The sequence below is a fragment of the Pyrgilauda ruficollis genome, unplaced genomic scaffold, assembly GCF_017590135.1.
Source record: "Pyrgilauda ruficollis isolate IOZ18807 unplaced genomic scaffold, ASM1759013v1 scaffold33, whole genome shotgun sequence".
Taxonomy (NCBI): Eukaryota; Metazoa; Chordata; class Aves; order Passeriformes; family Passeridae; genus Pyrgilauda; species Pyrgilauda ruficollis.
In genome coordinates, this window is record NW_024524711.1 from 1,545,872 (window position 1) to 1,571,761 (window position 25,890).

General features: G+C 35.5%; 1 protein-coding gene across 2 annotated transcripts in view; it reads right to left on the reverse strand.

Annotated features, from left to right (window-relative positions):
- TBC1D22A (TBC1 domain family member 22A) overlaps positions 1-25,890 on the reverse strand; it is a 140,311-nt gene that overhangs the window by 99,467 nt on the left and 14,954 nt on the right. Inside the window, exons 5-10 of one of the 2 annotated variants that reach the window (XM_041474592.1) lie at positions 20,376-20,446; positions 16,210-16,338; positions 15,010-15,072; positions 9,346-9,460; positions 5,159-5,189; positions 4,220-4,437 (exon numbers count right to left, since the gene is read on the reverse strand). In XM_041474592.1, the coding sequence (XP_041330526.1) occupies positions 4,236-4,437; positions 5,159-5,189; positions 9,346-9,460; positions 15,010-15,072; positions 16,210-16,338; positions 20,376-20,446 (611 nt within the window). In that variant the 3' untranslated portion in view covers positions 4,220-4,235. Of the gene's footprint in view, positions 1-4,219; positions 4,438-5,158; positions 5,190-9,345; positions 9,461-15,009; positions 15,073-16,209; positions 16,339-20,375; positions 20,447-25,890 lie in introns of those variants that run through there. The other variant, XM_041474591.1, reaches the window with a different exon arrangement.

Sequence of the window (25,890 nt, forward strand, 5' to 3'; positions counted from 1 at the left end):
TCATATACATCTTTAAGAAAAGAACATTTGATTTAAACAGTGGTACACTGAAGCTATTACTACCAGCCATCAAAAATTGTTAGGTCTGAAAAATCCTCTGTCCAACACTGATTTTAATCTTTGAGAAAGTAAGGGTTTGCTTATTCATAGCTGCTCTTTAAGCTGTTCTCCACAGCCAACCTTTCTTAATTTAGATAATTTTTTTTAAAGCTTGTAAGTCAAACACTGATCAAAAAATGCACCAACTGATGTTACACTTACAATGAAAATATAATGAGGTATGAGTCTGTTTTGAAACATGTATTTATGTAGGGTAAAGTGACAGGTTTCAGACTTGGAGCACAGCAATTTCATATGCAGATGCTATTTTGAAAAAAAAAGTTATATAGATTGTCCTTTCTTTAAAGATCACTTAAAATTTTAAAAAATTTGAAAGACTAATAGACCTTAAAATTTCAGATGTTAAGGGAGGTTGGGGGTTTTTTTTGCCTTGTCTTAAACAGACACTCATAAGAGACTACAAGTAATTATCACCATTACTCAAAATACTGATTTTCCCTCACATACAAAGCTAAAAATAACAGGCAATTAAGCAGTTGGATATACTTGAGATAATCCTAATGTCTCTTTTTCGCTTGTGACAGCTATTATTAACAGCCCGAGAATTCTAACTTTAATTAGGCTTATTCCACTGCGAGTAGATAGAAGCCTTTTTTAAAGTTATCCATAAAAACAATTTTAGTTGAATTACATTAATTTTTTCCTGAAAGACAGTAAAGCTGAGGTACATCCTACTTTGTCAACTAATACATCCTTAGGATTTAAGTATCCAGGACTATTACTACTCTATATCTGTAATCAAACTGAAGAAGTTATTTTATCACAGCCCATACTTTATTCAAGCTAGAATATGTGCCAGTTCATAAGAAAAGAATTTTCATTTTATAGTTTGTGTGGTTAACTGACAGATTTTTCAAGAAATTAATTTTGTTTCAGTGGAGGTCATGAAGATTTACTTCAATGGAGTTACTTTCTCCATTGCATCAATATGATATGACTTTAAACACTTTGATTACTAAGAACTACAAATGTACTTGAAAAAAAAAAAAGTAAGATTATAGAAAATGTGACAAAAAGTCTACATATGAAAAGCAAAGGACGGGGGCAAAGCCCAAGTGCATCCAACGTTTCAGATGAACTATTCTAATTAGCTCAGAAAGCTAACAGTATATTAGAGAGTGAAATAAAAATTGAAACAGAGAGAACTGATTTTGTAGAACTGCACTGTCTATAGTAAATCAAGGTCATTCAAGACAGTACTAGGAAGCAAAATAATAGAAAAGCATGTTGCCATATCCCATATCTGTCTATGATCCCTAACCTGCTAAGCAAAAAGTAATTCACAAATCCTTATCATGAGCATGTGTTATTACACAGCTAAAGCAGTCTCAGTGCTATCTGGCACTTAACAGACCTTTGCTTCTCCCTTCCTCCCTGACCTGCTCTTATCCCCACATCAGCACTCATATTCTTCTCTATTTCTCAAGATGAGTGCAGCGAGTTAAATAATTCAGTTTGTCATGGGTCTAGTTCCCAGCCAGTTTAACTGTGTCCAAGGAAAGCCAATGCAGACCAAAAAGAGAAGACAGGAAGGGGCAGTTTGGGTTGGAAAAGAAAAAGCAAAGCCACCTGTTTTGACAGCAGAAAGCCCTGCTTCAGCTACGTCACGTAAGTACACAGCAAGCAAACCCTTTTCTGACCAACTAAACCTAATCTGGAAATACTCAAATAAGTGACTCCAGTGTGAATTTTAAGGAATAGAGAAATGAAGCTAGAACAGGCAGGGTACACTGACCTCTTGAAAGAACAAAAGGGATCTGGAAGATTCTACAGCTCATAAGAATCCAGTTCACACTGTCCCAAGCCCTCACAGGGAATCAAATACATGAAAGAGTAAAACACATGCAGCAATATATCACTACTCAACTACAGTATACAGTTACTTGTAGATATATGCTCAGCTGCTCATGACTGACACCTTCTCTCAAGGTTACTCTGTTCTAAAATATGCCAAAATTAGGTTGGCGCAATTAGCCAAAATTCCACTAACTAAAGAAGTAAATCACCTCATTTTATCAAAGCCTATAGAGAGCACTTAGGCCAACAGATCCACTCATACAGTTGATAATAAATGGCACCACAAACTTCCAGCAGGATAAGCAACCAGGGAAAAACAGCAGAGAATAAACTCTACCACTTGCAAGTCACACACAAACTGCGTATCTGAGTAAAACTTAACTATGTTCATGAGGACTTGTATACTATTGTAACTATATTGAAACATATTCCTGAAATTTAATAGTTTTATAACTCTAAGCCAGAACAAAATGTCTGCTAAAGAATGGGTCCACTGCAGCTAAAAAAGTAATATTACAACAAGTCATGCTAAGCAATAAAGATTAATTTGTACAAGTAAATAACTAAAATAAAGATTCAAACACAAAAGGATCAAAATATAAATAGGAATTTATAGTTCACTGGTTCCTATCAATCAATTCTCTCCATTATACATATTCTGCCAAAGCATTTGCCCTTCTTCATGCTCCTTTATTCCTCAACCCCTCACAAACTAAGTATGAGATGTCCTCTTAATACCATGCCTGTTTTCCTCAGCTCTGCTTGGAATGCCTCCAAATATCTTGCTTTATGAACCAACCCTAGACAGAACAGTGTATCATGGCAAGCACTGCTAGCTAATAAACAATTCAAAGAACTCACTACTAGTTATTTTCACATGGATTCCCCTACTTGTTTAAAGTGAATAAAAGGATGTAAAATAGTAAGGTTTCTTTACCCAATTAGGCCTGAAAAACAACATTATATATTAATAAAGACAATTGCTCAGAGATTGTGAATAATTCATTTGTTCTTAAGTGAGACATACATAAAAACAAATTAACAATTTAAAAGTATAATCTGTCCAAGTGCTTCAAAAGCATACTTTTTAAAGCACTAAAATTCAGGTCTATATTTTTATTGTCTTTATTTCCAGTTACTTCACCAGAAGGAACTTTGGATTTTTTTTCAAAAACTACAACTCAAAAATATTTAAATTAATGGAAAAAATTTCTAACTGCTTTCCCACTGCAGCCAAAATCAGTCCTGCTTCACAGCACAGAAGTAACCAAGTCCTCTGTGTGTGGGCTCAACCAAAGTTTCTGCTTGCTTCTGGACCTTTCCCATGGTGCAAAGCAGCAGTCATCAATTTGTAAAACCAAACTCAAATACTGTCTGTCTTGTTCATTACAGTCCTCCCTCGCTTCAGCTACCCTGCAGCAAGTACAAAATACTTTCACAGACAACAGATTGGCCCAGCAACAGGGGGAGAGTGGAGCAACGTATTTCCAGAAATTAAGAAGGTGAAGAGTAGATATCTGAAAGCAAGATGAGATAATGCTGAACAACTTCTATGCCATGTTACAGCTATAAATACATATGTACACATATATATGTAAATCCAGGTGTACATATACATATAATAAGTGCTCAATAATATATGAAAGCAAAGAGTGCAGCAAAGAAAACTGATGGGTAAGTAAAAAGATTCAGGTCACTGAGTGGCTTGTGTGCATTGCAGCTTTTTCAGAGGAATGCTTCTGATGTTTCCGGGACTTCCCTAGAAGATGTAATTGGCTTTTCAGTACTTTCAAGTCTTGAATTCAACAGTTTTGTGTAAGATTCCTTCATTCTTTGCTCACCAAAATCACACAGATAACAATACTCCATTTAATTATCAAAGAATATTTCATGGAATATTGCTTATGCTTATGACAACTTGAGTCAACTTCCCTGATGTCATTAGTATTACTAAAAAACTGTGTAAATATTAAGAAACAGCACTGAAATATACTTTTGTATATGGAAACTACATTACAAGCAATTTGCATTAAGGACAAAAATATCAATGTGATTAAAAGGAACTTGTGCTATGGAATTTTCATTTGACAGAAAAGTGATTTTAATTATTTTGAACAGTTTTTCATAAAATTTTACAAGGGTATTAAAATACCATTTATTTTCTTAATACTTTTACAACTTGCAGGAAAACACTAAAATATGAATTATGCTTCATGTCCCTGCTTTTATGCAAATTCATTTTATGTTTCATAAATAATTTCAAAAAATGTGTAAATAAAAACATTTTAACACAATACAGTGCAAAACCTTTTATTTATTTAAGCAAAGAAAAGCTGAAAACAGAAGTTAAAGTTTAATGCCAAAATTAAAAGAGAAGTTGAAGAGCATACTATAATTGCAAATAAAATCTTTGCAACTCTCTCAAACTGAAGAAATCTCTCATATTCCTGAACCTCAGTCCTCGGAAGTCTTCCAGAATTTCTCTCCTGATAAATCAGAAGATGGAGTAACTTGAAGGCCCTGGGAGAAGGAGAAGCATCCTGTTAATCCAGTTATAACTCTTTGTTCTAGTTTATAAAAACAATCTGTCATCCTTCAGTTTCAGTCAGTCTCTTCCAAATAACTACAAATATAAATAAACATCTTTTCTACTTTCTCTCCTCAAAACGTCAATGTACAAGTCCTATTCATAATTCTGCAAGGACTAGTGAATTGGTGGAACTGAATAATAAAGGTCTAAATAGTTAAACAGCATGAAAAATTATCTCAAATTAATTTATATACTGTAGCAATCAGGGCTTCAACTTGGTCTTGTAAAGGAAGTAATGCATGCTGAACAAAATTTTACCTTATAACCCTGTAAGTATGAAGAAAAGCAGTTCCCTAAAGTCAGTGGGTTAATGCTCTTTGCTCTCTGTCTTGCTTTCTCATCATTCAGAAAATCAGTTTTATGTGCATTCCAAACAGATCTATTTATTCTGCAAAAATTACAACTCTCCTGAAAAAAAAAAAATCTCTGCTTAACTAAAAAAAATTTCTATTTTATAAACAAACACTGAGGAATTACTTCAGAAACAGCCATGACAAAATGCTCCAAAACTGTACTCCAATTATACAATGAAAATAACTATTTTTGGTACAGTATTCAAACTGGGGGGGAAAAAACCTTAAATTAATAGTTTTAAATACAATTATTGACTGTTGAAAAGGGCATAAGGAAGACAAAAATGAGACTGCATACCAGTTACAAGGGCAGGAAGACTTCCTGCAACCTATGAGAGGGAATGGAAAAAGAAGTAAACAAGGGAGTTATAGACAGATGAAGGCATTTTCAGGACCAAAGAATATTTCTTCACTCATAGGAAAAGTAGTCTGCAATAAATCCTATCCCATTTCCACTAGGACTTGGGCCTAGATTAATTATCTCATAAAGTCATAGCAGTATCAATTCAAAAAACACTAGGTAACAGAAGTTTCATTTAATGCCATCTACAAAAGGATTTAAGATGACAATAGAAAATACTTACAAGGGTAAGATGTCTCTTCTCGAAGTTTTCAGTTCATGAGTTCTTGTAAGCATCATCAACTTGTCTCAGGCTCCTCTATTTCAAGGAGATTGCAGACAATATCTCAATCGCCATTCCAGTCTTCAGCAGCCTCATTTTTCTTGTCATTCTTTATTTGACAGAAAATGACCAAGTGCTACAATAGTGTTCATTTTCTGCCCTTGACTTCCTCCTGACCACTAATTTTCCCTTGAGCCAATACTCCTAGGCATCTTAAAATTATTTCATACAGCTATTCCACTTAGCAACAATCTGACATGCATCCTTATCATGGTGGTACTTCTCTGAAACTTTCATCTCTCTGGATGGTGAATAAATCCAGGTCCTCTTTGGGGTTTTAGATACCCACACAAGCCCAGTGAACGAAGATGCACTGGAATGTCAGATAAAGTCAAGTGTAGGTGAGCGAGAGACCACAAGTAATTGTACAGCACAGCTTAACACCAGGAAACAATGTAGCTCTACAGGAACTCAGGGCAAGAGGAAGGTGCACAAAGAGCGTATCTGTGGCAACTTGGAATAAATAGGACTTGCAATCCAGTGCAAAATTTCCTTGTCCACATTAAGTCTACAAACATATGGTATATCTTATCTCATTAAGAAAAACCCCTCTGGTGCATCTGCAGGGATGAGATTCATTTTGACACAAACTAATACGCTACAAACACAAAGGCTTCCAGGAAAACTGCCCTGACAGTAATTAGCATTTGTTCTGACAGCACATGTTACAACACTACTATGTCATGCAGGAGGTTAGAAGTAAACCCAAAATATTTTCCTTCACCTCCAGTGTTTGGATTTCTAAAGAGGCTGTTATAGTAGGACAAAGTAAGATTAAATACCTCCAGCATTTTTCATGAGGAGGAAAAATTTCATTTTAAATGTTGAGAATAACACACACAATCATCTGGTATAAGAAACCTAAGGTTTAAAATCATCCTCCTCCTAATTTAGACCAGAAAATCGAAACTGAAACTCCTGTATTCCAGTAGGGGGAAGTATCTACCCCGTCTGAAATTTTCTTTAATTATGGTTTTCCCTCTCCTGGTTTCGTTTGACAATTAAGTTTTATCTTGCTGAAAATGTTACAGCATTCTGTTTTTATTGCAAACTGGAAACTCATAAGACATCATCAGATTACACTTTCATCATACTGGTGGAAAGTTTGAAAGAATGCCCTGAACACTTAACACGCTCAATTCCTCCATTTGATAACTCAATATATTCTGAATGTGTGAATCTATGTGCTAAAATTAGGTACCTCAATCCATACTAAACCATCGAAACATCTATGACTTCAGCACTTATACACACATCCAAAAACCTAATTTATGGCACTCAGATTTGAATGAGAAGTAAATTGGCATTTTCATCCATGTCATTTCTATCTTCAGAAGTTCCTCAACAACACTTTTCCAGTTTGCTGATGTCTTTAGCAAAGCAAAGAGACTCCCATCACTAGAATAACTATGTCACACACTTGTTATGCAAGATTAAGTATTAAGGGCTCTCTCAGTTGTCATAAAGCTAAAATAAACTTGGCTTTCCTCCCACCAAAATATTTGACAAAACTGCAAATGTTTTGTCAATTACCAGGATGTACCATCAGATGACCTAATCAGCACAGATTTATTATTAATGGCATTGTCAAGCATAAGAATTTATTATTTATATTCAATAATTCTTTAGGACTTGTTTTAACTACAGAAAGAACTTAAAATAAAAGTATTATTACTTTCAACTGTATAAATTGGGATCCAAGTGACTTAGAACTGCAGCAAAAAAGGTTTCAGTTAAATTAAGAAAAATACAAAAATCCATAGTGAAAAGATTGCAATAAATAAAGCTGTTTAATGTACAAACCAATATTCATGTAAAACCAAGAAATGAGATCTAGAATAGAAGTCTGAAGTAAATACAAAATGTTACTGAAATAAATACAAAATACACTAACAGTGTAAGCATTTTTGATAGGAAAATTCTGCAATTCTGTGTTTATTTCTATACAAATTACTAAAGCCCAATTCACAGTGTTAGTTTTGAATCCTGTAATAAAATTACAGGATTTTTGATGTACTTCATAAATGCAATGTCCCCATTTCATTTATTCATTCTAACTTGAGTGCATCACTCAGTGTAACTTGAACATATTGGAAAGTTACAAATCAAAAAGCTATTTAAAGAAAAATCTTTGAAAGTTTTTGTATGTCTCTGGGGGAAATAACTGCTGTTAGCCGTGACCACCACTACACTAGAAGAAAAACAACCCTTGATTTTGCTGTTTTTCTTATGATTTAGATAGTAGTTTTTAAATGAGCTTTCAGAATACAGTTTTCTGAGCTTCATACATTTCCCCCAACTATCTTCCAAGGTTGAAAGTTTCCACATTTTGCCTTTCTTCACCCAACACTCACAGGAGCAGCTATGCTCCCCAATATGACAATCCTGACAAAGTGGCAAACACATTAACAATCATCAGTGTCCAAATGTAAGTTGGTGGTAAAGACAAACTTATTTACCATATTAATTAAATGGCCTATTTAACATGGAATATCAATTCTCTAATCACATCTCACTTGAACTTCTTATTTCAATTAGCAACCCTAAAGTCTACTAGAGACCCTACTGTTCTAGGATCATTAAGAACATTTTCATGATCTGTCAAATGAGGGAGTAAAAGGCAGAAACTGCAAATACTCTCAGGAGTAGGCCTCTACCCTACTTAGGAGATGATTAGGGAGAAAGCAGCAGTAGTTCTCATTAGTTGCTTAGCAATGAAACATCCCCCTATGAAACAAGAAATGAACAAAGCAACAGAGGTGTTGCCATGCAAATGAGTAAAGGGATAGTCTATCATCCACTCAAGGATAATCTGTCCTTCATTAAAACTAATCAACGTGGATTAATACACCAACAGATATCTTGCACAGACAAGGTAGGAAGAATCTACTGTAGGTAGCCCCACTGAAGCAGCCAGACAATACATTGCTCAAGTTTACAAACACAAGACTTAAAGTTTCACTGTATGTGTGTATGATAAACACAAGTACAAGAAAAACAATTTCAATTGAAACCAGATTAACATTACCATTTTTACTGTTAAACCTTACCTTTTATATCCATATACTTTTATACTCAAGTTATTAATGACTTATTGTTAACAGTCAGTCATTCTCTTAATGCTCACAACTTAAATACAAATCTGTAAATTTAAGATTTAACCCACATCTAAGTTATTTTTTCAAAAGTATATTCACACATAAAGCCACAAACTGAACAGGAATGGAGCTGTTGACACTACCATTGTTAGCAATGCTGTAAGTCTCAGAAGAGCAGAGCTCTTAACCAGAGGAATTTGATTACTGTTGTCTTTATTGTCAGACCCTAATTCCAGGATGCCATTATTTCAGCCACAGATGCAGTTTAATAGGTTCCCTTTATTTCAATTTCCCCACAACTGATTTAAAAATATCCATGTTTCATGAGTTCCTTTTTTTTGTTTTGGTGGCTTTTTTTCCTGCAGGGCAGGCATTTTTTGTTTTGCTGCTGTTGTACAGGTCATATGTACAATATAAAGTTTTCAAAGAAAACATGAATTAGAAGAGAAAGGGAAAATAAAACAGTGAAGCAGAAATTTCTGAAGCAGAAATCAAGATGGTTCCTGAACTTCACTGACTACCTAAAATCTGGTTGCTTCTCAGTACATACTTAAAGCAATACATATTTATAATTAAAAACATTTATGATATAATTCATGTATCAAATTATGCTTTGATTAGCTCATCCAAAGTGTTAGATTAAAATGAAAATTGTGTTTCAAAACCAATACTAATTCATAATTCAGTATTAAGACAAATCTTACCTATGTATTCACAAATGAAGACTACAAAAAAAGGAGTAACAAGATCATTTATGCCCTGAACATATCCACTGGCTGGATGACGTATTGCCCAGATAAACAAAATTCTTTCAAAGATCTGAAAAAGAGTTAAAGAAACCACCAATTTAATTGAACAAGTGATAAGCACATTTTAAACAAGACACTTGTAAATTATCATAACATCATAGAATTACAGAATATCTTGAGTTGAAAAGGACCCATTAGGACCACTGAGTCCAACTCCTTGCCCTGTACAGGACACCCCAGGAATCACTCCATGTGCCTGACAGTATTGTCCAAACACTTTTTGAACCCTGTCAGGCTTGGTGCTGTGACCATTTCCCTGGGAAGGCTGTTCCAGTGTTCAACCACTCTTGGAGTGAAAAACCTTTTCCTGATATTTAACCTAAACCTCCCCAGCTCAGCTTTGTGCCATTTCTTTGAGTCTTTTCCCTGCTCATGAGAGTGAAGAGATCAGTACCTGCCCATCTGCTTCCCCTCGTGAAGATGTTGAAGACACCCTTGCAGATAAATTTAACATAGTGGAGTTAAGTAGTATAAAAAACAAGCATACAAAAGCATAAATGAACACTGGTATTCATAACCAACTCTCAGTGCTATGTAAGCTTCTCATTTCTTCAAAAGGAAGCATTTTCAGGGTATTTGCACATGTTAAAACCAGCCTAGTATACAATTGAGCTATAGTAGTTAATACAAAGTAGCTCTTATTCACTGGAGCTTTTCCAGTAATATAAAATTCCTCTTCTCTCAAGGGAAAGAAATATTAAATTATCTTTCCATAATTTTTCATCTCTTTGGAAGAGGTATTCTACTAAATATTCTATTTATTCCTAAGTAACAGAAAGAAGGACTTGATATAGTTTAGATTTTTTTTTTAATAACATGCCTATAAAAAGAGATTCCACAACAGTTAGGCTTGCCTAATACTACAGTGTGGAGATTTACTCTCCAAGTATCTCCAGTTAATGAAAAACCTGAAACAATCAGGAAATGTAGAAATAAGGCAACTGCACGCCATATCACAGAACTTCAATCTCTCAAATCTAAACTGAAGCTTGCTTAGGATCTGCAAAAGCTCATGAGGCCACACTGTATCTCAGCATGAGAAGAGAGCAAGGAAAACAGAACATTTTTCTGACTCTATTTAGGTCTGTGACAAGCTGCATTTTGTTTCAATTATTTCCTTCTGAAGATATTACGTGCCTTTGAAAGACTGTAAATAAGCAGCAGAGTGAAAGCTGCTACATGCTTTTTCCTAACTACAGGCATGCAATCAGGGATATATAATCTTCTGAAACAAAAGAACGTTTGCTCATTCATGAGAGCACAAACTATATTACTCTTCAGGTCTGGCCTCAATACTAAAAGAAGGAGACATTTTGGAAGGACCCAAAGGATTCCATGGTTTGCTGCAACTCCAGAAGTCAACAAATACTCAGGCTTCAAGAAAGCCGGTAAAAAAATGCAATACGTGGAGGAAGCTTATTTGTGAAGTCAGGATTATTTACATTCAATCTCACTTTAAGTTTTTGTTAGATTAATAAACTGACTGCTTTAATTCAAATTTAAATAAAGACTTATTATTTAGTTTAAAAGTCCTCTTGCAGTCATTTTTAAGTAAGGAAAGGTCTCGGCATAAGGGACTCACATCCTGTTGCATGAAATTCCCAACACAGCCTTCCACGTAAGTTACCTGAAGCTGAAATATATTTGCACCTTCTGCTTTGAAAACAAGTCTCAAATATCAACATCAACATCTATCCTTCTCCTACAGGCTTTCTTTTGAGAGTCAACTGCCCTCCAGGTTTTATATTTCCCTGGCTGAAAATTCCCGGAACAGGGGAGACAGTCAACAACAGTAAATACAAAAAGTTTTGGTGGGCACTGAAAAACAAACCTTAAGACAGCTCACGTCTGATCCATTACAACCCCAACTGTGCTTCAGTTTTTGTGCAGCGTGATTTCAGAGATTAGGCAAAAAGGGAAGTATTCATTAGCAAATCCTCCATAGAAGCCGCTTGTTTCCATTAGCCAAGATCCTTATTCCTTTAGCTACGAATTCTTGGTACCAGTTCTGTCACCTCATGCATTTTAACAAGAACTGCATATTAAACCAAACCAAAAAAAAACCAACCTCTGCCCTGTAAGCAATAGACAGTAGTGTTTCCCCATCTATCAATAACTGTATAAAGATTTTTACACTCAGCCATTTACAACATGCTTTTACATTTCACACAATCAAACCCTGATGAAATTACAGTTGCTTATGTAATATTTTTAGTATTACTGGAAAACTGCCAATCTAGCAAGGTTAGTTAGCTCACAGTCAGTCTGCCTGCCTCTGTCCATTGCCATTTCTACTTTCAGCAACAGTAGTTTCTCAGAATTATGAGAGTTATCATTCTGCATTTCACTTCTGGAAAAGGACATGTTTAACATAATGCCAGTACAAACAACTTTCTCAAAAAAGAAACATAAGAACAAGCTGACTAGAGAAACCTATTAAAGTAGCAATTGCAAAATGTAGAATAGGGTTATGCACTAGGCTAAATAAAAAACTCATGGTGTGATGGGGCTACAAAATATGCACAGTCAACAACCGACCAAATTCAGTAAGAACAATCAATCAAAATACCCACTGCAGAAACCATAAACAATGTTTTTTCATGAAGGCATGTTTGAAGTCAAACAATTCACAAATTTGTACCACCAACCTTTCATTTCCTCAGAACCTGATAAGATACAGTTTGCACTGCAAATTGAGAAGCCTATGGATTTTAAAATGTTTTCAAAATGCAGGTATGAGGGGGTGGTGTTTGCATTTGTTGGGGAGGGGGTGTTATATTTTTGAGCAGGAAGCACCACTTAGCGATGGCACATCAGCTTTAATATCCCAAAATGCTTATAATCAGAAATTCTGAAATACACACTGAAATAGCATTTTCAATTTCCTACCCATTTTCGTAAAGTTTCATTTACTGTTCTCAATCAATAAAAATGAGCACTGAAAACCTGAACAGCAGGCTGATTTAAGTTTCTGTACAACACTCATGACTGTATTCAAATAGGACTCATTAAAAAGGCCACTTTCCCAAAAGGATCCCTTCTTGATTTTCCAAACCAGCAACAAAAAATGGAATTATTTTTCTACTGTGAACCACTGCATCTCATGAGATTTCATTACCAATCTATTATTCTCTTTTGAATTTGATTCTCATTCATAATTACAGCAAGAATTATATTCATATATATAAAGAAAAGAATCCATCAGGTTAAATGAAGGTTTGAATTACTTGTGGGTTTTCCCACCTCAGAGGAACTTCAAAACCTCCAAAGCCTTAATTCAAAAGCTTTTGAAAATTTGCTTTTTGTTTTCTAAGTAGAGGAGGGAAAGGAAAAAAAAAAAAAGAGAGAGGGAGGACAAAATTTAAACTATTTTAAATTGTGCAATTTTCTTGAAATTATTATGTATAATATGCAAGCATAGATGGGAAGTACACAGCCATGTGCTTTCCATTTCAACAAAATACAGTTAAAGCAAGAAAAGATAATAAACTAGACCAGACCATGTTAGCTAATCAAATTTATTACAACTAAATAATAAGTAGTCTTTCAGATAACTTGACCTCACTATATGAAAGACCACCTCCCACTCTTCCATTCTCCTTTTTCGGGGACACTATTAAGTCATTTTTAGTCCTTTAAATGCTTGCTCCAACACTACCCTCCCCTCACTCAGGATCCATTCAACTCCCATAAAAAATAAACACTTTAAACTGATTTTAAAAGGAACACATAATAACTAGTTATTTCAGAACATCAGATTCAAAACATCTTTTTCTAAACTGCAACATTTTATTACAGAAACCAAACTCTGAGATCAGGTAAGAAATTACAACAGCCTTATAAACTCTAATTAATAAAGTTCTTCAGCAACAGAGACTGATACCACCAAGAACAGCAAAAATCTTGGAATAGAAACATTTGAAAATTTAATCCAGGAGACTGTGATGTTTGTCCATGTGCTGTCTTTCTGAAGCTTTAACCAGTGCTTTTGTCCAGTTCCATCAACTAGTCTCTTCATCTTAATCTATGGGAGATTCTTCCCAGTAGTGGTATCAATACTCTAAACCTTTGCAGTATCAGAAGTACGAACAAAACTCACCATAAGCACATAGTGTCATCCTTTAAAACCTATCTTTGGCCTTTACTCTGATTCCCCTCTCCATCGCCCTTGCAATCTCACCTTAAAAAGGTGGGAGTGAGTGTTGCTCACCAGAGACCAGCACCATCTTCTCTATCTCTAGAAGAATCAGCTCTGGGAACAACACACCCCATCTGCAAGAGCCCTTGGGAGTAGGGAAGGATCCCCGTGGGGCTGAGGGATTTGGTGGTGCTATGGTAGATCTCCAGAAACTCAGAAAGCAAGGGAAGAATCATTGGAGAAACTGGGTGGTATGACCCTTTCAGCATGTTTTTTACAATGGCATTAAGCCAGTAGAGTTTGGTTAAGATCATAGAGTAAAAGACAGATGCAAGCCCATTCTCCCAGCAGCCCACTGATCTAATTAATTTCTTTAATAGTTTATTTCTTACTGGTATTGCTTTGTTCTTGTCCCTTGATTATACTTATACTACTCCTCGATTCATCCCAAGAACAGCCCAGGTAAAACACCACTGTGCAGACAGCAGATGGAAAGCCCTATATTTATAGGTTTTTCTTTTGAAACTCTGTACTAGGCTATTTCTTGAAACCAATTCTCCAATGTGTGGAAGAGCACTGCCATTAAACAAATAATTGGAACAATGGAAAACCAAATGAAAGCTAGTTCTGCATTTAAGTTCTCATAATGAACTACCAGACTATGTTATATTTGGATCTACAATTGTATGAGCAGAAGCTTCATGGCAGTACATTTGAAAGTCTAACTAGAACCATTAGAAAGGAGAGTAAGTTGAAGAATTAAACTAAATAATTGAAAAAGGATAATCCACACCATCGATGCTATTTATGACTTATATACTTCAAAATGAAAAGTCCCTATGAGATTCAATTCCCCAACAATATAGGCCAATTTGATTAATATATTTACCATTAATCACATTTAATCACATTATTATGTATTTACAAAAATTATATAGTTATAAAAGTAGTAAAACAATTTAAATTGTGTACTCAACATACAAAACTGACAAGGAAGCAAAATCAGATAAGGCATTCAAAAAGGAGAATTTCCCAAGTGGAACACTAAGAATTTCCAGACCTTAAATGATTTTGACAAATACATGGAACCACAGGACTATGCTCTGGATTACTTAAGAAACACAGTATTAACAAAATATATAGAAAGGGAAAAAAGGGGAAAAAAACCCTCAAGAGCACAAGACCACAATAAAAACTGACAGATTCAATACAGGAAATTAATGAGGTGCCTTTGCTTTTATTACTCATACTTACACTGCTATTCTTAACCTCTACTTATACGTCCTAACTTTTTTTATTTCTTTAAGCTTATTCTGAAGTCAAAATAGCAAGTGTAATCAAATTAATTATTAATCAAACTGGGATATCAGATTCATTAATAAAATGTTTCCTCTAACAGAAAGAAAATATATCATTCTTACCTCTGTTACTTTGGGCTGAAGTCTTAAAACTTCAGGACTCATGCGTGGTATATCTATGTGGATCTAATTAGACAAAGAAGAATACTGTAAAAGGAACCAACAGCACACTTTCTAAGCAACATGATACTTAAAATAATTCTATTGGTTTACACTATTAGTAGTAATTCCATTGTATCATTATTTTTGAGATAACATGGATTTTTACTGTATTTCAAAACATACAGCCAAATCTTTAAGTTAATCTTTCAGTGAAGCAAAATTTAAAAACACATATATTTGTATTCATATTCTAGGATCCTTACATCACATTTTAATTATTTGCAAATTATAATCATATTGGCAATACTCATTACCTTAGGGTAATTATGAGTAAACACATACTGCTACTTCTGCCAAGTCGTATTCAACTGCCACTATCATAGAAAAGGATGGAAAAGACTTGTAAGATCATCAAGTCCAAATGTCCAAAGGTAAAAGAAGAGTTTAGCATCGATTTTAATGTATTTGACAATCAAGAAGAGAGCACAAAAATACCAGTATTCCTAAAATTTTTATTCCAAACTTCACAAAGGACTTTTATGCAACAGAGTGCTCAAGTGATGCTTTTGTCTTCAATTCACAAGCCTTATCTTAGTGATGCTATATACTTCTTGCTACTAAAGATTAGTCTTGAAGCTGAAAGAAAGATCTTAGCTTCTTCTGTCCCAAGGCAAGCTGAAGTATCATTGCTCAGTGTTACAAACTACTCATTTCAATACAAAACTTGAAGCAAAGGTATCTGCTTATCTGGGTGGATGTGAAAGTTTGACACCCCTATGTTTACTGCACATCATATAAGGTTTCAACTTCTTATGCAGAAGTTCGGAGCCAGTAAGAAACAGTCACTGTTGTACTTTCCCCGTCCATCTTCACTTATTTGAAAGAGGGCTTGAGCAGGAGATCAAAGACTTGAAAATGCAACTACTTTTAAACAGAAAACCATGGCAACACTAGCGCTAACATTAAAAGAAATCCACTATTTTGAATTTCAGATCAAAACTACTACTTAATTTTCTTCTAAAATTTAGGAAAATTATTAGAGGGCTGTCTATCAGATAAGATTAAAGAAACAGAGAAAAACAGCAGCAAAGTTCAAAAATAATCTTTAAGTCCTTTAGCAAGTGTTCTGTAGAAAAAAGTCAATTCAATCAGGTGTTCTACCTGTCTGTAGGTATCTTGGTGGCTTTCATCATTTCTGGAATCATAGTATTGTTCAACAAATGCAAAATATTCTTTGCGTTTTCTTTGTAAAGTGCTTTCTCTTCGGTCCACGTTTGCAGGAAGATAGCCCTGAAAAAACAGTGAAATGATCAAGATATTACTCTTTGCCTTACAAAAAGCACGGCTGGCATTTTATTACATGCGACAGGAGATCTAACAAATTGATGCAGTGCCATATACTCCCACACAAATCTAAATAATCCTTTACTAAACTATTTTTTTTTCCTTTTCTTTTTCCTACAAAATGCAATTTCTCATCAAAAATACTAAGAAGGTGTTGATTTTTAAGGAGAAAAGCTTAAATAAGTAAGTTCAGGTAAATTTAATAACATGTGAGTTACTTAATTTCTATATGGCCAGTATTGGAGCAATTTTATTAAATTTTTAAACACTGCGTATTAACTCAATTGCCTTTAAGTAGGAATTATATACATTAGCAAGGGAGGCTTAGATTCAATATTAGGAAAAACTTCTTCATGGAAAGGATTATCAATCACTGGAACAGGCTGCCCAAGGAAGTGGCTGAGTCACCATCACTGGAGGTAGTGAAAAGACGCGCTGATGCGGCCCTTAGGGACGTGGTTTAGTGGTGGGCTTGGCAGTGCTGAGTTTATGGCTGGACTACACAACCTTAGAGGCCCTTTCCAACCTATACAATTCTATGATACTGTATTAAAATAATTGAAAATGTTATTTCTGTACACTTTAATTACTTAGTTTATAATGACAGGAAAATAAGTACAAGCCATATTACATTCCAGATACTTTAGGAGGTACTTTCTTTGGCAAAATGAATTCCTTTAAGATATACAGACTTGTGTTTGATTCCAAGTACTTTAAATCCCACCAGTTTCACTTTTTCCTAAAGACTTTGCCTGACATTTAATATCCTGTCCCAGTGTTTGTGTTAAATATTGAATTTATTCAATAACTTTATTGAATAAAATTTATTTATTCTCAACAGTAGTGCTCCCATTTATTCTCAACAGTAGTGGTTTCTTCCCTGTAGGATATCTTAGTTGGTTGCTTTAGAAAATAATTCATTTTTAAAATCCAATGTGATTGTTTGAAGCACATCGATACTTTCTCAGCAAGTCTTTTTGCCATTATTTGGTTTCAAAGACTGAACTCATCTCTCAATTCGACATGTCGTGTTTCCTGTTCACTTTACAAATTAGGTTTTATTTTTAAAAGTTGGGAAGGCTTGCAACGTATCAGCAGCGAATAAATTGGCGGAGAGTTTAATCCGCTTATTCATTAATTTCCTCCAAAGGCTTTTGCAAACATATCTTTGGTGTTGTTAGTCAAAAGAGAAGAGAGCCTGTATAGTTCTTCTTGCTGTTTAGGTACAGTGTACTTAACGTTTTTGCTATATTTTAAAAATAAATAATGTCTTTTTTTAATATAGGATGTTACCAGTAGACATGCATAACATCAACAGAGTATTATACTGAAAAACTGTCCTCGTCAAACACTCGTTGACATTATTAACATGTTGACTATGTAACAAATAACTGATCAATTTCTTAAAGCATATTTTTAGAATTCCAATTTCTATGCTGGTTTCACAAACAAGACAATCATCATCTGTCTCAGATACCACCAAATATACTTCGTTCCCTGAGAAAAAATTAAGTTTGGGCTTTTTAAATAAGACTTTTGAATAATTTTGAAACAAACATATACTAAAACCATAACTAAACTTTGATTTCTTCAGTTTTCTGGTTGTTTTTTTAGTATTGCAACACATCTTTAATCAAAATATCACTCGATTTTTACAAACACTTATTTCCCCAGGAGCTCCTGGTGACTGCATAGAATCATAAAAAGGTTTGTGTTGAAAAGGACCCTAAAGATCATCTAGTTCCAACCCCCCTTCCACTAGACCAGGCTGCTCAGAGCTCCACCCAGCCTAGCTTTAAACACTCCCAGGAATTACCATTATTACTCCCCCTTACCTGGGACATTAACAGTAGGTCACTATTAGGTTACCACCAGAAAAGCCTGGTGGAGCTTATGACCACAAAAACTGAAAGCACTTTTCTTTCCCACCTGGGAAAGAAGATGAAAGAAAATTCTGCCTTACAGTAAAGAAAAGTAATGATTACTTACAGACTTGTCTTTGGGTTTCCAAAATATACTACATGACCATATAATTGATAAGAAATCACAGCAGAACTTACTTAAGAAAAGCTAAGAATTTTCAAAATATTGCCATTTGGAGGTATAAAAAACAAACAAACAAAGCCAGTTTCATAAATCTCTTACTACAAAAAGAAAAAAAAATCCACTTACTTGCTAAAGTACCAAAAAAGTAATCTGAAAGCAGGTTTTTGCAGAGGTATGGCAAGATGAAGTTGCAAATTGAACTGAAATAAATCCTGGAGTTGTTAAAGCAACAGAACAAGAAAACTCTACACTTCGGCATTTTTCTAGACCAGGAATACTACATTTAAATCAACTTCTGGAATTAAGTTAAAGCTCCTGGAAAGTCTATGCTCTTACAAGAAAGCAAGAGTAGTCAGCTCATTTTATATTTTTATAATTAGCATAATTCCAACTCTCTAAACCCCAGTCTTCTGATTCAGAACTTAAAAAACACTTATGCTTTAGCTTACTATGCTTCAAAGTCAACTTTGAGTTAGCCATAATTTTTCTTACTTTTAGTATTTTAAAACAGACACCCTAAATTTCAAGAGAAAAAAAAATGCCTTTTTTACAACCAAAATCACATATAACTTTGGAAACAGAACTAAAAGAAATTGTAAGCTCCATGTTTAATTTCAATTACAGCAGGATATTTGAATATCCACCATTAAACTCCATCTGCATTTAGCATTAGAAGGAACTAAGCTGCAAATTTAGTAGAACTCATCAACAAGAAAGACTCTTTCAGTCACTGGAAATCAGTGTCAATCTGAAGTAAATACTTTGCATTCCCTACAGAATTATTCTATAAAAAGCAAAGCTATTTAAGTCTACTCTCTGAAAAATTTCATAGTGCTAAACTGGTGTGTGTGCATAATTCAGAATTTTAAACAGTTCTTAAATGCACAAAGATTTGCTGAGAAAGTGTCTTTCACAGCCTCTGGAGAGTAGACATCATGAGAGTTCTGCTTCTTTTTATACAAACATCCTCATAAACTTTCTCCCAACCACAGGCAGACAAACAACAGCTAAAATGCTTAACTAGTTGTCATCACAAGCATTATAGCTGAAAAGATAGACAAGAAAAATACCTCTATGAAGAACAGCATTTTTGCAGAAGAACCTTTTTAAAAATAGTGCAAACACCAAGATGAAAAAAATCCTGTTCTGTAACACCAAACCCAGTGAATCACGTATTTCCACAAGCTTCTCCCACATGCCCAAATGAAACCCCTCCATGGTACTTCAGCCAACTATTCCCAAGCTACAGCCACTGCAAAATCCTCTGGCCACAGGGAAAAGATCAGAGTGCTCAGCCAGCCATAAACTTGCACCACAAAAAAGTGATTAGATTTTTAATGAGGTTGTCTCTGAACTGCCGCACATGTCTGACATCAGGAGAGCCAATGCCACAATTCAATTTACACAGTGGTTCAAAGTTGTTCATCTTAAAGAACTATAGAAGAATCAGCCAGAAAAACCTATAGATCCTATCACTGCTTTTCCTCACTACAGTGTTAATCCTTTCTTGCAGTTACTTTAATGTGAAGTCAGAATGAAGCCTTTCGTAGGACACTGATAGTCTTTGCTTTCCCTACTGTGTGTCTATTTTCAAGAAAACTGTTAAGAATGTACTTGTCTTTGGACTCTCCATCATTCCATCAAAACTGGTTGAAAGAAGCCACTGTTATCACAACCCCTTCTTTCACAGAAAGCCAGGCTGAAAAATAAAGATATACAGCTGGCATGATTTACTACTACTTCTCACCCCCCTCCTTTCAATTTGATAGATAAATCTTGAAATTGAGTAAAAGAACATAACTTCCATTACAATTCAGCAGAAGACATGTTTCCAACCATCACTGATGGATTACAATTCACGCTAAATCATTTGCAATGCCTGAAAAAGCTATTAGTACTAAATGCAGAAGAAGAATAAAAAACAAAATACAACTTACTGAAAGAAGCTTCCATGCAATTGGACGAACCCGTTTGGGAATGCCAGACCAACTCAATTTTCGCAGTTCATCTATTAAAACACAATGGTTTCATGAGAAGCAAGGAAGCTGCTATCAATTTACATACACAGACACATTCAAATTAGCACAAAGGCACTCACAACAATGGTCTTCTTAGAAAATCCAATGAATACAGATATATAGGGCAATCCTAATGAGTTAATAAAATACTGGATAATTGTTATCCATAGGGACATGTATGGTAATAGGTACTGAGCGTGATAAGGTAACTCTTTGGAGTATTTCTCAGCATTACTGTTTGGTATACATGCCTTATATTGTCACAGTTGGCAACTTACAACATAAATTTATTATTCTTCCAAGTATTTTTGAGATAGAGATGAAAGGAATACAGAGTATAAAAGCAGTTAAAGCAGTTGTAATATTATTAAAGTCTACGTAAAATAAGGAGCAGCAGCATATGCTTTCAAAAAACATTAAGAAGTTCACAGTACTTCTGCACACTAAATATGCATGGATGGAGGAAGCATGAAAGCATGCTTATACACAGAAACCAAAGAAATTTCACAGTTCACAATAAATTTCCCCCTCATCCTTCATCTCAAGGAGTTGAGAGGCATTGGAAGAATAAGAAAATGACCAAAGGATCAGTAACATTAGAAAAATATGACACTACTAGAGTTCAGTGTGAACCAAAGTCCCAAAGAAACAATGAAAACAGAACTTGTACAAACTATAAACACAGATTAAGAGATAAATTCAAGAAGTCACAGGCTGGCACAACAAGTACACTTTATTATGAGTATGCTGTCACATAGGAGTCAATGAGAAAAAACACACAAGGAGTCAATGAGAAAAAGATGTAATAAGCAACAGAAAGAAGTTTAATTTATTGTCATACTCCAGCTGTGATCTGACACACAAGCTGCCCAACACGAACCACAGACAGCAGCTGGTCACATCCCTTAGCCCTGCTTCCCATTTTTGATCTTTTTTTAGCACACTTCTACTTCTTTTTCTCTGCCCCATTTAACAAACCACTCAAATTATTTCTTCCCTTCATGGTCTAAGTTTTGCTACTGCTATATCCAAATACGGCATTTCTGAAATGATTATCGGGCACCATTGGTCTTGTAACACTGCACTTCCCTAAGTGATCTCAGTGCTTCTCTCCATACAATGGCATTGTGTGGGCACCTCTCACACAATTCCCCCTTGACAACTTGTGAAATCCAGACATACCATAGGGTGCTATCTACAACTTGTGTCAGCTTCTCACACTGTGGTTTGTTACAGCAATTTCTCACATCACCTACAGTAGTTCTCCACATCCCAGGGAGTTTGCTCAGCCTCCAAGCAGCTTGAGTATTGGCTTGCAGCCCCTACCACTTCTGCGATTCCACCCATGGTCTGATTCCAAGTAAATCCCCACCATACCAAGCACTACAGCATAAGTAACAGAATCACTTGTTATATTCTTCTGAAAGCCAGAAAGGCAGGAACTGGTGAGAAGAAGTAAAGGCAAAATAAACATATAATATGCACAAAAGTAGAAAAACAGTATTTTGTATCATTTATGAACAAAAACAATAAGAGATATCTGCCTTAACTAAACAATCTACAAATTATTTATGTATTTCCCTTCCACCCCAAAGCATGACAGCTAGCTCCAGTTATTTTAATGCCAATGAAAACCCCAAGTCTTCAAAAGCAAAATCTCCAACTGTGCATATTCCTGCTCTACTCGTCCTTGCGCAGTATTTATGAATAAATATGTTTTACTGGGTCTGATCTATTTGTGTCCAGGCTGAACAAAAACCAATCTTGTGCATTAGTTTATTACTTCCTTACACAATCACTTTCCTCAAGTTTCAAGTTTTGGCTACCTTTAAGCACAACCATACCATTTACGAACTACGTAATTAGTATATGAAGAAAATAAAAAACAAATTGTAACTCAGCAACTACTTTTATTATTTTCTAGTAACACAATTATTCATTCCCAACTCTATACCCACCAAACCCACTCTAACTTGACTCAATAGGAATCTGTGCCCAAACATGGATACCAACCTCTGAAAACAGCACATGTAAAGTAAGAAAAAGCATAAAAAAGAAAAATATGCAGATCTACTGTCACAATCAGAAATGTGAAGGATATAATTAATTGAGTGACAGATCATCCCAAATCACCCAGTACAAAAGTTCCACTTACTTTTAAGCAACTCATTTAAGGCCAAACATAGGAAATACACAAGCAAATCGGAACACGGCTTATTTTCCCTCCCTCCCCTCCTGAGCCTATTCTGCAATGAACATACATTTCCTTTAATTAGGGATAGCTTGGACTACCACATAATTCCAAACAGTAACACACACCATGGGAGTGGGTTCAAAAGGACTGCTCTTTCTGGAAGGAAATCTCAGCACCAGACGTAATAGTAAAAACCAAGGACAAATGATCTTTCTTTTTACAATATAACACTTAATTGAAACAGATTCTTTATTTATCCATCATGTAGGATTTGGGAGTGAATACATCCCTACATTCTTCCATGCTTATTCAAATAATTATTTGAACACAAATAATTATTTATATTGCTTTGCCACTGCCTTATCCTCTCTGGAAGCTCTTTTTACACCTAGATTGTCTGCTGGGCCTACAAAATCTTCAGTGATGCTCCTTCTCCCAATGTATTTGAGAAAAACCATTTAAAGCTATTTTTTATATGTTTCTAAGTTGTTTCTCAAACTCTCTTTTAGAAATGCTTCCATTCATTTGGCCTGACAGGATTCATATTCTGTTCTGCTCTCCTTATTTAACACAGAACTTTACCTTTTGGATTGTATTTAATAACCTTCTATTGTATTTAATAACCTCCTCTGCTCTGTTGTCATGCCATCCTTCTGAACCTTCTCAAGGCTTTTGTTTCTGGTTTTGCTTTTGTAAGTGGTACAATAATTGCTTTCAGGACAGAGGACTGTTAGACAGATGATTGCACAACTGAGAGTTAAGTCAATTCCACCATTAGCCCTGGGTATGTGATAGTTCTATTTCTTCACACTGACTGCTGTCCTATATCATAATGTTCTGAAATTCTAGGATCCCAGACTAATCCAAAAAAACATATAGAATTCTGGCCCTAACTTTTCACTACAGTGAGCTCAACTACTATTTTGCCAGTGACAAAGAGCACACAGTAAAACTCAAAGAGGCTATGCAATAATTCTTATCAGGTGTAGTAGCAAACCCCAAAAGCACACACTCTGACCCTTGCATGACACTACTGCTGAAGCATTAATTCACATTATGCTTTCCTCTGATGGTTCATCACCAAAATAAGAGGAAAAGAAACAAAGGACCCTGCCCTTTCCAACAGCCATTACAACAGCAGGACCAAAGTTGTTCCTGGAAGACTTAGTCTAACCCTACTATAACATAAAATAAAAACACTTATGCTAATGAGAAAAAAGAAAAATTGAAGCATATACACAAGAGTACAATTTTAGACATACATAAAAGACTGCCATTAAAGCTAAATTCTAATACTGCTGTTAAAATACATTAACTACATGTGCATTTTATTAAACATACATAACTAAATTTTACAGCAAGTGTCTCTATTACAGTCTTTAAGATGGGCTTTATTCTTACAAATGACTCAACAGGTGAGTTCCTAAAAATCAAATAACATGTAATTGAAATACTCACATTCCAGCTCTCAGGTTACCTTGAGACACTTAAATTAAAAAAAAAAAAAAAAAAAAGAGAGGACCCTGCAGACTACTGACTGGTCACCCTCACTTTTGGGCCTGGGAAGATCATGCACAGAAGATCTTCCTAGAAGCTCTGTGAAGGCACATGCAGGACAGTGATGTGATTTGAGGCAGCCAGCACAGCTGACCAGAACAAGTCCTGCCTGAGCAGCATTTTGGCCTTCTACAATGGAGTGACTAATCAGTGGACAAGGAAAGGCTTTGCAGGTGTCATCTATTTAGAGTTCTGTAAAGCCTTTGACATGGTCCCCCACAAAATCCTTCTCTACATTGGAGACAGAAGTGGATTTGATAGGTGGACTCCTTGGTGAATGAAGAATTGCTTCAATGTCCACATCCAGCAGTAATGGTCAGTGGCTCCATGATGAGATGGAGATCAGTGACTAGCAGTGCCCCTCAGGAGTTCATACTGAGCCCAGTGTCATTCCATGGTGGTGACATATACTGTGGGATCAAGTGTACCCTCAGCAAATTTGCACATGACACTGAGCTGAGTGGTGCAGTTGACACACCTGAGAGCTGGGATGCCATTCAGAAGGACTTGGACAAGTTGAAGAAGCGGGATCATGGGAATGTCATCAGGTTCAACAAGAGCAAGTGAAAGGTCCTGCACCTGTGTTGGGTCAACGAACCAGTATCAATACAGGCCAGGGGATGGAGGGATTAGGGCAAAAAACCCAGGAGAAGGACTGGCTGGGACAAGAAGCTGGACAGGTGAAAAAGCTAAACATGTCCTGGGCTGCATCAAAAGCAGCATGGCCAGTAGGTCAAGGGAGGTAATTCTGCCCCCTCTATTACACTTTGGTGAGACCTCCAGGTGGGCATGGAGTACTGCATCCAGCTCTAGAGTCCTCTGTAAGAGAAAGACATGGACCTTTTGGAGTGAGTCTAGAGGGCTATGAAGATGATCAGGGCGCTGTAATGCCAAACAGATTTTTGGGTTTTATACATTTTCCATGTATTTGTAGCTCTGTAGACTACTATTATATACTTACATAGCTCCTTAACTAACTATAGTACTTTTCCTAGCCCTTTACCTAAATTTTAGAACAATAAGCTAACCTTCCTGGAATATTATTTATTCTTCTCTCTATAGTGTGAAGCACTATTTTTTTCACTATATATTACAGACATAATAAATGCAGGGTTAGAAGCTAGGGACAGCTTCAGTGGGGGACAGAACTGAAAGGGAGGATTACTTAATTAACTGTTCTTCTAATTGGATGATTTCTGTTAAGTATGCAAATTGGTTAAACTAATAAAATTGTCACACTGTATTACGTGTGCATCTTGCTGTATTTGTACCATGAACAACTTTCATTAAAGGAAACTGTTTGGCTTGTGGCATCAGGCATCAGCTGGACCACCTCTCCCATAAATATAGGCTAAGAGAGCTGGAGTTGTTCACCCTAGAAAAGAGAAAGCTCTGGGCAGCATAATTGTGGCCTTTCAATACTTAAAATGAGCTTATAAGACAAATGGGGACAGATTTTTTGTCAGAGTCTGTTTTGATATGAGAAGGGATAATGGTTTTAATGTAAAAGACAGTGGCTTCAGACTAGATGCAAGGAAGAAATTTTTTACAGTGAAGAGGGTGAAACATTGGAACAGGTTGCCCAGAGGAGTTGTGAATGTCTCATCTCTGGGTGAGGGTCTCGGACCAACCTGATCTAGTTGAATGTGTCCCTGCTAATTGCAGGGGTGTTGAACTAGATGG